The 12823-nt window shown below is 42.8% G+C and overlaps 2 protein-coding genes across 2 annotated transcripts in view; one reads left to right on the top strand and one right to left on the bottom strand.

The window, feature by feature from the left end:
* The window catches only part of LOC137426162 (rho GTPase-activating protein 6), a 226238-nt gene that overhangs the window by 121381 nt on the left and 92034 nt on the right, over window positions 1–12823 (bottom strand). The window lies entirely within an intron of this gene.
* LOC144891342 (uncharacterized) lies at window positions 1660–4004 on the top strand. Its single transcript, XM_078774306.1, has 2 exons — window positions 1660–2998; window positions 3142–4004. Exons 1-2 carry the CDS (start codon window positions 2786–2788, stop codon window positions 3880–3882), a joined length of 954 nt encoding a protein of 317 aa, XP_078630432.1. The 5' UTR covers window positions 1660–2785; the 3' UTR covers window positions 3883–4004.

Genomic DNA, 12823 nt, shown 5'->3' with positions numbered 1-12823 from the left:
GTATGTACTATTTACAGGATGTGCTGCAGCACATATTGTCGATAGTCCACACTGCAACAACAAATCGATAAATGTGACAAGATAGGGGTGTTGATTTGACATGGTGATGAGTAGCAAGCAGCTCTATCATGGATAAAGGCAAGCTTCAAAAGGATTGTCACAGATACTTCTATCTCCTAGATGGTGGAAGACAGGTCTCAAGTAGTGAGAGACAAGTGTAGCTAAGTGTATAAATGAGTTGTAAGGGATAAGCGTACAAGTAAGTTGTATTCAGGAAATGATGTAGCTAGCCAAGTGTGGATCCAGGAGGATGAGAGAACCTGAAAATGCCCCTACATGCTAAGATAGGGGTTTTTTGTGAGCAAGCTCAAAGATGGAGTGAGGGATGCAGGACGGTAATGAAGGAGAAGGCATGGAAATGAAAAATGTGTTAGAGGGAGTCAATGAACATTGTGGCCAAGTTAATCTGTGGCCGGCAGAATCCACTGGGCTGCAAGTCGTGTGAGATCTTGGAAGCAAGGCATAGGGGGTGGGAAGGTATTTTTAAAATTGAAATAATTTCGATATGTTTATTTTATTTAATAGTTGTACAATAAAGAATAAAAGAGTGGAACGTGAGTAGAGGGCAGGTGAAGATGCATAAGGACAGAGACCAGGTTTACCTGCTCAGCAAAATGGATGCTCACTCGCCCATGCCTCCACACCAGACATGCTTTCAGATGGGAGCTGCAGCTTAGAGATCAGTCGGATATTAAATGACACTCTCTCATCAATCAAGATGCCTTCAATTGAGTGTAATAAGAGAGAGAAAAAAGTATTTACAAAAATCTGCTGCAACATGTCTTAGTTTGAGTGATTTCTTCAGGTAGGTGTGCCGGAATCGATCTTGGACATTCTCCTCTGGTCGTCTTCTTTACATTCTTTGTCTTTATTTGGCTTGGATCTATTTGCCAGCTTTTCCAGATGGGCCAGTGCGCTGTGTGAAAGTTTGTATTTTCATTCAGCATCCACCTTAAAAAAAAATCAGTCGAAACGTGTAAGATTTGAATAACAACGGAAGTTAAATTATTTTGTGAAAATATATTTTGTTAAATCTAAACTTTCTCCTTTAGATAAATTTCTCTTTCGAATTATTTCTTTTTCAAAAATGTTTCCTTTTTCAAAAAAAAATTCTAATTTCTTTTTCAAAAAACCTTTTTGAAATTTCGTTTTATTTCCTGAAAGTCCGAGTAGTGTCCATTTGTTTTATACCCTGTACCCTGCCCCAGCCCTCTCCCTTCCACAAATTTCCCAATGTCCCTGTTCCCTACTGTTGATGTGCTTCCCTCTCTCTTCCCCTCTTGTGTCCCGCTCCGTTTATTATATGTTTCATGTGTGTTTCTGTTTCTGTTTTTATGTGTTTTACGTGTTAGCTCTTACACGAGCCTCGACTTTGTATACAAAAAAAGTGTTATATGAATTTCTCTAAAGTCAAATATAACACTGGGCTGCATTTGAAATATTTTTTTCAGAGGTCTAGGTTATCTCAACGTTTCCTATATGTTTTTTGCATGCTGAATTCAGAAATGTATCTAATTTCGTTCAATCAGGTCAAGTTTTTATGCTATCTCAATTTTAAGGAAAAAAATAATCAAAAATTTTGTTTTTTAAATTAGCATTTTAAAAAATTCAAAATCAGTCTTACATTGACAGAAAATGTACAAACTATACATATAATGACACACAAGTACACTTAATGTGGAAGAAAGTGCTTTCTCAATTACTTTCATTTCAATTTCAGAAAAATATAGATAAATCGTTGTTTCTGGCAACACCCAACTTCAGTCGCTCCAGCAGCTGCGTGGCTCAGTCTGGTGTCTCCTGTCCACTTAGGTGCACGTGAGCGGCAGTACGTCCTGCGTAGTGTCCTCCTTACTATAACATTCCTGTGATTCACGATGAATTGAAAGTGCAAGAATGACCCAAACAAGTTCTGCTATATCTGTGGTAAAGTGACCATGCCAGACCGGCAGTCTAACATCACACGTTTTGTAAGGAAAAGCTATCACGCATACTTTGGAATGAAACTTGGTGACCAGGACAAAGCCTTTGCCCCTCACATATGCTGCAAAACGTGCGTTGAGAGTCTGCGGCGCTGGAGCCACAAGAAGATTGAGTGTCTGCCTTTTGGTATCCCAATGGTGTGGAGGGAGGGAAGAGATCATACTAATGACTGTTATTTCTGTATGACAAACCTACAAGGTGAGTTTATCAATTTTGTTTGAGTTTAACTTTATGTTTAATAAATTCCCAAACATTCTAAATTGTTTAACTTTATATATCATGTCACCCCCTTGACGGTATGTCTATCTCTTTCATTTTAGGCATAAATCGAAAAAACAAGCAACACTTAAAGTATCCAGACGTTCCATCTGCCATTAAACCAGTGCCTCATGGACCAGGAATTCCAATTCCAGCACCGCCCGAAAATTGCAGACATTCGGCGTCCGATTCCGATGAATAAATGGAAGATGGTGACATATCTGGTACATATCAACCTACGGGCGAGACAAGTCAACCCAAACTCTTTAGCCAAGCGGAGTTGAACGATTTGACACGAGATTTGTGTTTGTCCAAAGAATCTGCTCAGTTGCTAGGGTCATGACTTTGTGAAAATCGTTTGTTAGCTCCTGAAACTACATTCTCCTGGTACCGCAGCGGTGAAGAAGAGTTTCGAGAATATTTTAGTTCGGACGATGAAGTTTCTCTGGTTTACTGTAGCAACATCACCGGCCTCATTGCAGCTATGGGTTTAGCGTATGATCCTACAGAATGGCTCGTCTTCATCGACTCCTCAAGTAGAAGCTTGAAAGCAGTACTACTCTTCAATGGCAACAAGATCGCGTCTGTTCCGGTGGGTCACTCGGTACAGATGACTGAGAACTATAGTAACATGGAGCATTTGCTAACTGCTTTGAAATACAAAGATCACAATTGGATGATTTGCAGAGACCTAAAGGTATGTTGGTGTCAACCTAGTTACATATATTTTTCTACTTTATTTATTGAAATATTCTTAACATGGATTAAAATATATATTTTTAATAAACTGGAATAACAAATTTTAAAACAAATATGTGTGTTCTTTATTTTTATTTATAGGTTGTGTCCATGGTGCTGGGTCTACAAGGCGGCTACACCAAATACCCCTGCTTTCTCTGTCTGTGGGACAGCCGAGCAGACAAGCAGCACTATGTACAACGCAACTGGCCAGAAAGATCTGGCCTGGAACCAGGTTCCCACAACGTTGTGTCACACGCTCTTGTGAATCCTCAGAAGATTCTACTTCCGCCACTGCACATCAAGCTCGGACTTATGAAGAATTTTGTCAAAGCACTGAACAAAGAAGGTCGAGCTTTCGCTTTCCTGAACAAGAAATGTCCTCGCGTAAGTGAGGCCAAACTGAAAGCAGGCATTTTTGATGGCCCTCAGATCAGGGAGCTTATGAAAGATCCTAAATTCAACGAAAGTATGGAGAGCAATGAGAGGAATGCCTGGCTCTCATTCAAATCCATTGTGACGAACTTTCTGGGCAATCACCGAAGTCCAGAGTATGAATGTGTTGTGGAAGGGCTCCTGCAGAGCTTCCAGGCTCTTGGTGCACGCATGTCCATAAAGATGCATTTTCTCAGCTCGCATTTAGACTACTTTCCGGAAAACTGTGGTGATGTCAGCGAGGAGCAAGGAGAACGGTTTCACCAGGATATTCGAGTGATGGAAGAGAGGTACCAGGGCCGATGGGATGTCAACATGCTTGCAGACAACTGTTGGTGCCTCAAGAGAGATGTTACAGATGCGACACACAGACGAAAATCTTTGCGAAAGCCATTTATTCCGCATTAATTGTTTTCCTTCGTCTTTTTAATGTTGAATTTCACATTAACGGTACTTGTGCATCATTTTATATATAGTTTGTACATTTTCTGTCAATGTAAGTCTGATTTTGAATTTTAAAAAGGCTAATTAAAAAAACAAAAATTTTGATTATTTTTTTTCCTTAAAATTGAGATAGCATAAAAACTTGACCTGATAGAGCGAAATGAGATGCATTTCTAAATTCAGCATGCAAAAAGCATATAAGAACCGTTGAGAAAACCTAGACCTCTGAAATGACGCAGACCAGTGATCAATTCTTATTTCATTATTTTCAAGCCACAAATAACCCCGTCAAAATACCAGCAGAGGCAGATTTTTTTTGGATCCAAAGTCAAGGCTCATGGAAGAACTAGAACACTAAACAGGCGAGGAGGAAAATTAATCGGAAAGTGATTGAAATTGTCCTGGTAGCAAGAGTAATAAAGGCAGTAGAAATGAAGACCAACCAAGTCTGTCTATGCAAGAAACAGCATGTCAAAACAGACATCATGGGTGAACCACATGTTTTGCAGGTTACGATGTTGATGACGCGATGGAAAGGTTTCTCTACCATCGATCACTCGCAATGATAGAAAAATTCCATCAATCTTCATGTTAAGACTATGGTGATTTCAACTCTGCATACGTAGAGAGAAAACAAGCCAGCCATACGAGTTGGTATTTTAAGTGCTGGCTAAGGATTAGAAATGGATGATTTGTTGCCCAGCAGTCGGGGGTTTGTCTCTGTAAATGTTGGGTTTGTTCCCTCTAAAGATGACAGAGTGGAAACTGGTGTTCTGGTTTTTGTGCCATTCCCAAACTTAAGTAAAGCAACTGAAAAAGACAGCATTTTGGAAAGACATGCTTCACAGCAGTTTCACGAGGATGACGTGAGAGCTGGGTCAAACCTAAGGCCAAGTTTTAATGAACCCAAAAACTTTACCTTACCAGATATCGAAGGTCAATCATGCCAAGCGTAACAAAAACATACACATCTTGAAATGCATCACTATGTTGATTACCTTTATTGGAAACTACATTGTTGTGTCATAATGACGACGGTATGGTTCGAGCCTCAAATTAGATGGGCACTCGGGAGAGCGCATACCTCTGCCAGGCTGAACAGTTTACCTTTTGTATCCCACTGCGAAGCCGGATCTGAATCCGGACCTTAACCAAAATCTAATCGGCCTGTTGTTGTCACCTACACAACTCATCCACAAACAACACAACAACAACATGCATTTTAAGGCCATGTTCCCTGCTAGAGCGGGGGTTAGCCTTGCGGTCCCCATGACAATCTTCTCCATTTTGCCCTATTTTCTGCATCTCTCCTTGTTAACCCCCTTGCCCGCATTTCTTCTTCCACCATCTTTAGCCAAGTCTTTCTCGGTCTTCCCCGTCCTCTACTTCCTTCTACATTAACTTCCATCACTCTTCTCAACCAGTCACTTTCATCCTTCCTCAATACATGACCAAACCATCTCAACCTGTTCCTCTTCACAGCATCAATCACAGGCAATATTCCAATCATCTTTCGCAATTCATCATTTGTCTTCCTCTCTCTCAACGATACTCCGCACATCCATCGAACCATTCGCATTTCCACCCTTTCCAGTCTTCGTTGCTGCTCTACGTTCATTACCCATGTCTCGCTCCCATAAATCATAACACTTCTCACACATGCAGCATACACCTTTCCCTTCAGCTTCAGCGACACTCTCCTCCTCATCAGCACGCCACTCAGTTCCCGAAACTTCTTCCATGCACATCTCACTCGAGCAACCGTTGCCGAGTCTGATCCACCTTCTCCATTCAGCATGTCTCCGAGGTAGCAAAATGTTTTCACACCTTCCAGCTTCACGCCGTCTCCAAGATCCAACTCAACATTTCCTCCATCTGCAGCTCCCTCTGTGCACACCTTACATTTGAATGTAGCTGCCACACTGGTTAATGACCCTCTCAGACCACTACATTTTTGATGAACCCACTCAGCACACATTGTACATTGAATGGAGTTCCCTCCGACACCCTTCCTGCACACAGCACAGGGCCACTTCCCAGTTCTTTCCACCTCACCACATGCTTTACCACTTGCCATCACCTTTGTCTTTCCGATATTCACCTTCAGACCTTTTGTCTCCATACATTCCTTCCACTTGTTCATCTTTTCCTTCAGTCCATCCATACTTTCCGCAATCAACACCAGATCATCTGCATACAACAACTCCCACGGTAAACCCTCCTTTACGGTCTGAGCCAGCACCTCCATCACAGCTACAAATAGTAGTGGACTTAGTACCGACCCCTGATGCACTCCCACCTTCACCTCAAACTCACCACTGTTCCCGTCCTTCGTCCTTACAGCTGTGCGTGCTCTTTTGTACATTGCCATCACTACTCTGATCAACCATTCCTCCACTCATAACTTCCTCAATGCCCATGTCAATACTTTGCGTGGAACCCTATCGAATGCTTTCTCCAGATCAACAAACCCAAAAAACAACTTCTTCCTCTTATCCATGTACTTCTCCTGCAACTGCCTCACAATGGAAAGCGCATCTGTCGTTCCTCTTCCTGGCATAAATCCAAACTGCATTTCGTCGATCTTCACTTTCTTCCTTATCCTCCTCTCCAACACCCTTTCCAATACCTTCATTCCATGCTCCAATAACTTTATCGCTCGGTACGAGCCACACTCCAGAGGGTCACCTTTCCCCTTGTATAGAGGGACGAGGGTACTCAGTTCCCAATTCACTGGAATGCGGCCTTCTTTCACCACCAGATTACAGATCTCTGTCATTCTCTTCACACCCCAACTTCCTGCTGCCTTCAACATATCTCCCACAACTCCCGTCGGCCCTCCCGCTTTTCCACTCTTCATTGCTTTTATCGCTTCCTCAACTTCCTTCTCAGTTATCTTCTCTGCCGGTCCTAAAACTGGGTTACTCTCTATGTTGCCATCCCATTCATTCTCTGTATTCAACAGCATTTCCATATATCTTTTCCATCTTCCTTTAATTCCATCTGGGTCGACAACGATTTGTCCCACTTCATCCTTCAAGCAACTCACCCCCATCACATCACACCTCTCTTTCGCTATCTGCTTTGCAATCCTGAATACTGCTTTCTGACCCTCTTCCGAATCCAAGCGTTCTCCGAACATTTTCCTACATGCCTCCTGCGCCTTTGCTACCTCTTTCTTTGCAGCCTTCCTGGCTGCCTTATAACTTTCATGCTCTGCTGTTTCTGCTCCCATACCCTTCGCCTTCTGCCACTCTTTGAACTTCTTCCTCTTCTCGTCAATCCTCTTTCCAACCTCAACATCCCACCACCATGTTTCCGAGTGCCTCGGTGGTCCTTTTGTCCATCCACATACCTCACCAACGGCTCCCAACAGACTAGCTTTCATTGACATCCAACCACTTTCAAGCTCAACCACATCATCCTCTACCCTACTCAGCCTCTCTTTTAATGCCTCCCTTACTGTCACCTCTTTCAACCTCCACACCTTCATTCTCGGTTGGTACTTCACCCGCCGAGCTCTCCTCGCAACTTTCACCCTTATGTCGCAGACAACCAAGTGGTGCTGTGAAACAGGCTCCTCCCCCGGGATCACCTTTGTGTCCCGGAGGTGCCCCCTATCTCGCCGACGCACCATCAGGTAGTCAACGGTTGTCGTCGACCCACCTGACGTGTATGTAACAAGCTTATTGTCCTCTTTCTGGAACTGAGTATTACAAATCAACAAATCAGCTCCATCAGCAAACTCCAAAATCCTTTCACCTTCTCCATTTCTCACACCATATCCGTAACCCCTATGAACTCCCTCAAAACCATCCATACTCCTTCCTACATGTCCATTCAGGTCTCCTCCCACCACAACAACTTCCTCATCTTTCACGTTTTCCATCAGCTTCTCTATCGCACACCAGAACTTGTCCTTCTCTTCATCGCTTCGACCAACCTGCGGAGCATATCCCGAGATGACGTTCACCAAGAGCTTTCCAATCATCATTTTCACCATCATCAACCTATCACTCACTCTAGTCACACTCGCCACACTGTCTACAAACTCCTCAGAAAATAGGACACCAACACCATTCACGCCCTCCGGGCACCCTTGCCACACAAACTTGTATTTCTGTCCCTGCCTACCCTTCACCATTCTCACACCACTTCCCTTCCATCTCGTCTCTTGCACACAACATATGTCCACTCTTCTTCTGACCAATACTTCCACCACTTCTCCTGATCTCCCTGTCATTGTCCCCACATTCCATGTCCCAAACCTCAGAAACCGATCTCCACTTCGGGCTGCACCCTGCCCATATGTACTTGTGATTGTCATGGTTCTCTTTTTGAGGCAATGTTTTTATGGCCGGATGCCCTTCCTGACGCCAACCCTCTTAGTCGTCTCTTACGACACGCAGGGATACGGTGTACCTATTCTGACCAGGGTACACACTGGGAAACGTTTAAAACATGTAAATTCTGGTGGGGGGGGGGGGGGGGGATCACGTCTGTGGTTTAAACATATTCCAACAATATCCAAACAGAACGATGAAAAAACAATCTGGGAAAAGTCTCCAAGCGAGAACGTGGATTTGAGAAAGAAGGAGCAGAGGCGGAAGAAAACGAGATACAGGGGGCGGGGCACAAGCCGAGACGAGGAGGAGAGCGAACAAGCACGTGTCCGGGAGGAGAGAAAGAATCAATATAGAATTATTTGTCTAGGGAGGTGAGGTGAGGGGGAGAAAACAAAATAAAAGAAACAAGCAATACAGCGAAGGAAATAACCCAAACCGACAAAACACCGACGGGGGGAGGGAAGCCCCAAGTCACCAGGCCGCGCACGAGGTACGACTCAGAAAACGACTAACTACACACAAGTTTGCACGAACCACAAACCAACACCAACTAGAAACACACAATAACACGTACACAGCAAAATAACCAGTGGAAATTTGACAAAGACAAGAATGGGAAAACACTCAAACTTCGATGCCGTGGAGAGCTCGAAGCACGCCTCACTCGCCCGAGGAACCGGAAGTCTCAACCCCCTTGTGAACGTCAAATGAACGTCAAATATCGAAAGCATCGGCGTTACGGATCATCCTCTCTGGATGGTCGGCGTCGTCCTCAGGGTGGTCCGAGACGAGGGTTTCACTTTCCAAGCCTCACGAAGCTCAGGGCTACTCCTCCGAGGTTCCTCCGAGTATCCTCTCGTCGTCGTAGCTCCTCCCCCGAGGTTCGTCCGGATATCCATCCACAAAGTTGTGTCATAATCCATCCACAACTTTTCCAAATATCATGCTATATGAAGTTTTTGGCCCCATCTCTCAATGGTGAAGAATCACTTAAGAATCACTTAAGAATCACTTAATAATTAAGAAACATTCGCATACCTTGTACCAGATCTGCACCAAAATATAATGAATTTGTCCTTTTCCAGAAGACTCAAACTGCCCACCAAATTTCTTCCAAATCCTTCCACAACTTTTTGAGACAAACAAACAGACAAACAGACATGGGTGAAAACATAACCTCCATCCACCTGTGGCGGTGAAGGTTTTAATGAAAAAAAAACTCTCGTATCCGGATCTGGATCCTCAACAAAATTGAAACAATTCGTTCTTGGTAAACACCCAACCTGTCCACTAGTATCATCCGAATCCATCAATAACATTTTGAGATATCGTGCTATACAGTAAGCCCTTAAATATCGCAGATTTGAATATCGTGTGTTTTGACGAGTCGTATCATCTTTATGCCCTCATTTCATTATTGCTGGGTCTAATTTCGAACTATCGCGGTTTTTTAGCTGAGCAGTGATGGATAACTTGCATATATTGTGTTATGTATCTTGCATATACCACGCTATGTTGTATATCTTTTTTGGCCCTATCACTCAATGAGTCAATGGTGAAAAATCACTTTAAAATTCTAAAATCCGGATCCGGCTCTTCACCAAAGTCTATTCAATCTGTCCTTGTCACAAACCCAACCTGTCCACCAAATTCACTATTTGCTTATCTGGAATTTATTAAATTATGCTTTAACAAGTGGAATATATCTTTCGCTTTTGGCAAATTTTACTCTCAATTGTTTCTCCAATTGTCAAATGATTGTCAAATGAACCCCCATATTTCCACGGTCAGCCACTGCAAGAGTTTGAGTATCATGAAGTTTTGGTATCTCATTATAAAAGCAGAGAGTATGTCTATGCACATCTATATATAAAAAGAGCCGTGTGTGCGTCCGTGTGTTCGAGTTCCACCCAATGGTTGGACAATACACCTGACTCTGCCCACAATTTCAATATACGGCTGCCAACTTAGAAACCCTTTAGAATCTTTTAGAACTTTAAAATTTATCCTTTATAACTCTTTAGAATTACCCTTTAGCATCCTCTAGAACTTTAGAATTTACCCTTTTGAATCATTCAGAAGTTTAGAATGTAATCTTTAGCACCCTTTAGAAGCTTAGAATATACCCTTTATAACCCTTTAGAATTACCCTATAGAATGCTTTAAAATTTTTAGAATTTACCCTTTAGAACTACCCTTTAGAACCCTTTAGCATTTACCCATTTTCTCAAGCAGCGCTTTTACTGCAGAGGTTGCACAGGTTTGCTATTATTTCTGACTTTTTTCTCCTAAAATTGTGAGTTGACCAGGCGACTGAGACGGGTTTCTGTGAAGTCGGCGTTAGCATGATAGGGGAGCAGAAAGCATTAAATATTTCGCTGCTTCCACGTGAGAATGCCCACTTACTTTTATGAGTGGGAGGAGGGTGAGAGTAAAGATGGGACAGCTTTGGAAGGGAGAAGTTGAGACTTTGGAGGGAGGAGTTGAGGACTTTTGGTGGGAGACTGGGCGGGGGGGGGGGTTGGGGGGGGGGTCGTGTGTTGGAGTTGGAGTTGGAGTTGAGCATGGGAGGAAGCATGGAAGCATGGAAGAGCATGGAGTTGAGCATGGAAGATTGAGCATGGAAGCATCGAAGAGCATGGAGTTGACCATGGAAGTTGGAGGCTTGAGCATGGGAGGGGATTGATGCCTTAGGGTTGGGAAGGGAAGGGTGAAGACTTGGGGATGGGGGTGGAGGGAGAGTAAATGGGACAGAGTTGGGAGTGGGAAGCTGGGGTCTGAATGTGTATGAGTGTATGTCTGAAGGGGGTCGGGGGGGGGCACAACCCCCCTATGGACAATGTGATAGTTTACTATAAAAAGAGGCCGATCGGTTTTAAAATTTTTAGAACTTTCTAACTGATATATGTGAGTTCTTAGACTGGGTTTGCAAACGTCCGTGGAAATGATTTAGGTCTCCGTCAACGTTAGTCTTCTGTTGGAGTGATAGTGTTTTTCCAAGCATTTTGATCTGCCTTCGTGAAACCTTTAACGTGAGTTTTTTTCCATGCAGGAAGTCAACGATTAGGCAAGTCGTTTCATCAAACCGTCTTTGCTTCTCATTCTTTTTAACTCGCTGCTTAGTTTGTGGATATCATTCATCACCTCTTTAAAAACCCTAGGCACAGGAAATGTAATATAACGTCTTAAACCTAAAAAGACACCCACCACCAGCTGTAGTAATTCTTCGGTCTGATCTAAGGATTAGATCTGATCTGATCCAAGGATCAGGTCTGATGTTTGGTATCATGAAAGGATCTTTATTTTTTACAACTAAATAATAAACTGTAAGATACTGACAAAAGAGTAGCTGAGGAGGTAGACACATTTGGAATGAGAGGAATTTTAAGAATCTATATAAGAATAGTGTAAGGACTCGACTTTGTTATCCCTTTTACGCCGCACCCAGTGACCCGATGCCCACGGCACTAATGGATTTATGATCTACGAACCGCGCTCTTTGTTTATCACGTACAGCCATACTCGAAAAATCTGAATTAGCCGACGTTGGGGCCCAAAAGCATCCGATTAACTGCCGATACGACGCCATCCTCCCTTCCGTGGATTTTCCACGGGTTTCGGCTAGTATATATTAAATGAATAAAATGCGAGTAAATTAAATTGTGAATTATAGATTCATTTACTCTTCAATATTCCCTACTGGAGCATTTTGGTAGTTGCACACCAGGAAGTTCAAATATTGTACGACATTCATTTAAGCCTGGTGTTGGCTTAGCGGTTATGGTGCCAGCTTGGGGTTCCTAAGATCCTGGGTTCGAATCCCGATCGATCACTGAATTAACATACCAGGGGGGTTGACTCAGCCTGTTCATTCCTTCCGAGGTCGAGCAAATTGAATACCAGTTCACTGGTAATTCACTGTGTGTCGCAGGAGTGCAACCAACAAGGTTGGTGGCAGGAAGGGCATCCAGACCATAAAACATTGCTTCGAAAAGGGGACCATGGTGCCCGAAAAAAGGGCCAACCCCTGCTCCGCGGGGGAAAATGACCTCTAAAGGTGGTTCTTTCTTTTTTTTTATTCATTATGTGAAATATAACTGAAGCATACAAAGGGCGTTGAAAATGTTCTCAGAATGATTTATTCACAATATTCCAAGAATTGAAAACTTTTACAATTTCCAAATATATCAGCACACGTAATTAGTCAGAATATATTTTTCTTGCTAATTATATATACAGTACTTGTATATTGAAGTTTTTTTTTAATGCTGACGTTTGTCGCACTATTATATGTTATTCAGAGACAGTTTTGAGAACCGTACATACAGTCGGTGGACAAAATGACTCATGAAGATTTTTATATGACAATAGTGCAATTCAAAAATCATCGACATAAACGATCAACTTATTAAAACCATAAAACATCGCAGAACAAAATACTATGCTTCGACAGACAGAAAGGCAGCTCCACTTCCAAAATCACAGTTATTCTTTCTCCAAACATTGCTCAGCACACCTGGCATGAGACTTTGACAAACAACATTCTCAGGTTTGGGGCA

The sequence above is a fragment of the Myxine glutinosa genome, chromosome 1 (genome assembly GCF_964187855.1).
Source record: "Myxine glutinosa chromosome 1, kmMyxGlut1.1, whole genome shotgun sequence".
NCBI classification, from domain to species: Eukaryota; Metazoa; Chordata; class Myxini; order Myxiniformes; family Myxinidae; genus Myxine; species Myxine glutinosa.
This window is presented reverse-complemented; position numbering and strand designations above follow the sequence as displayed.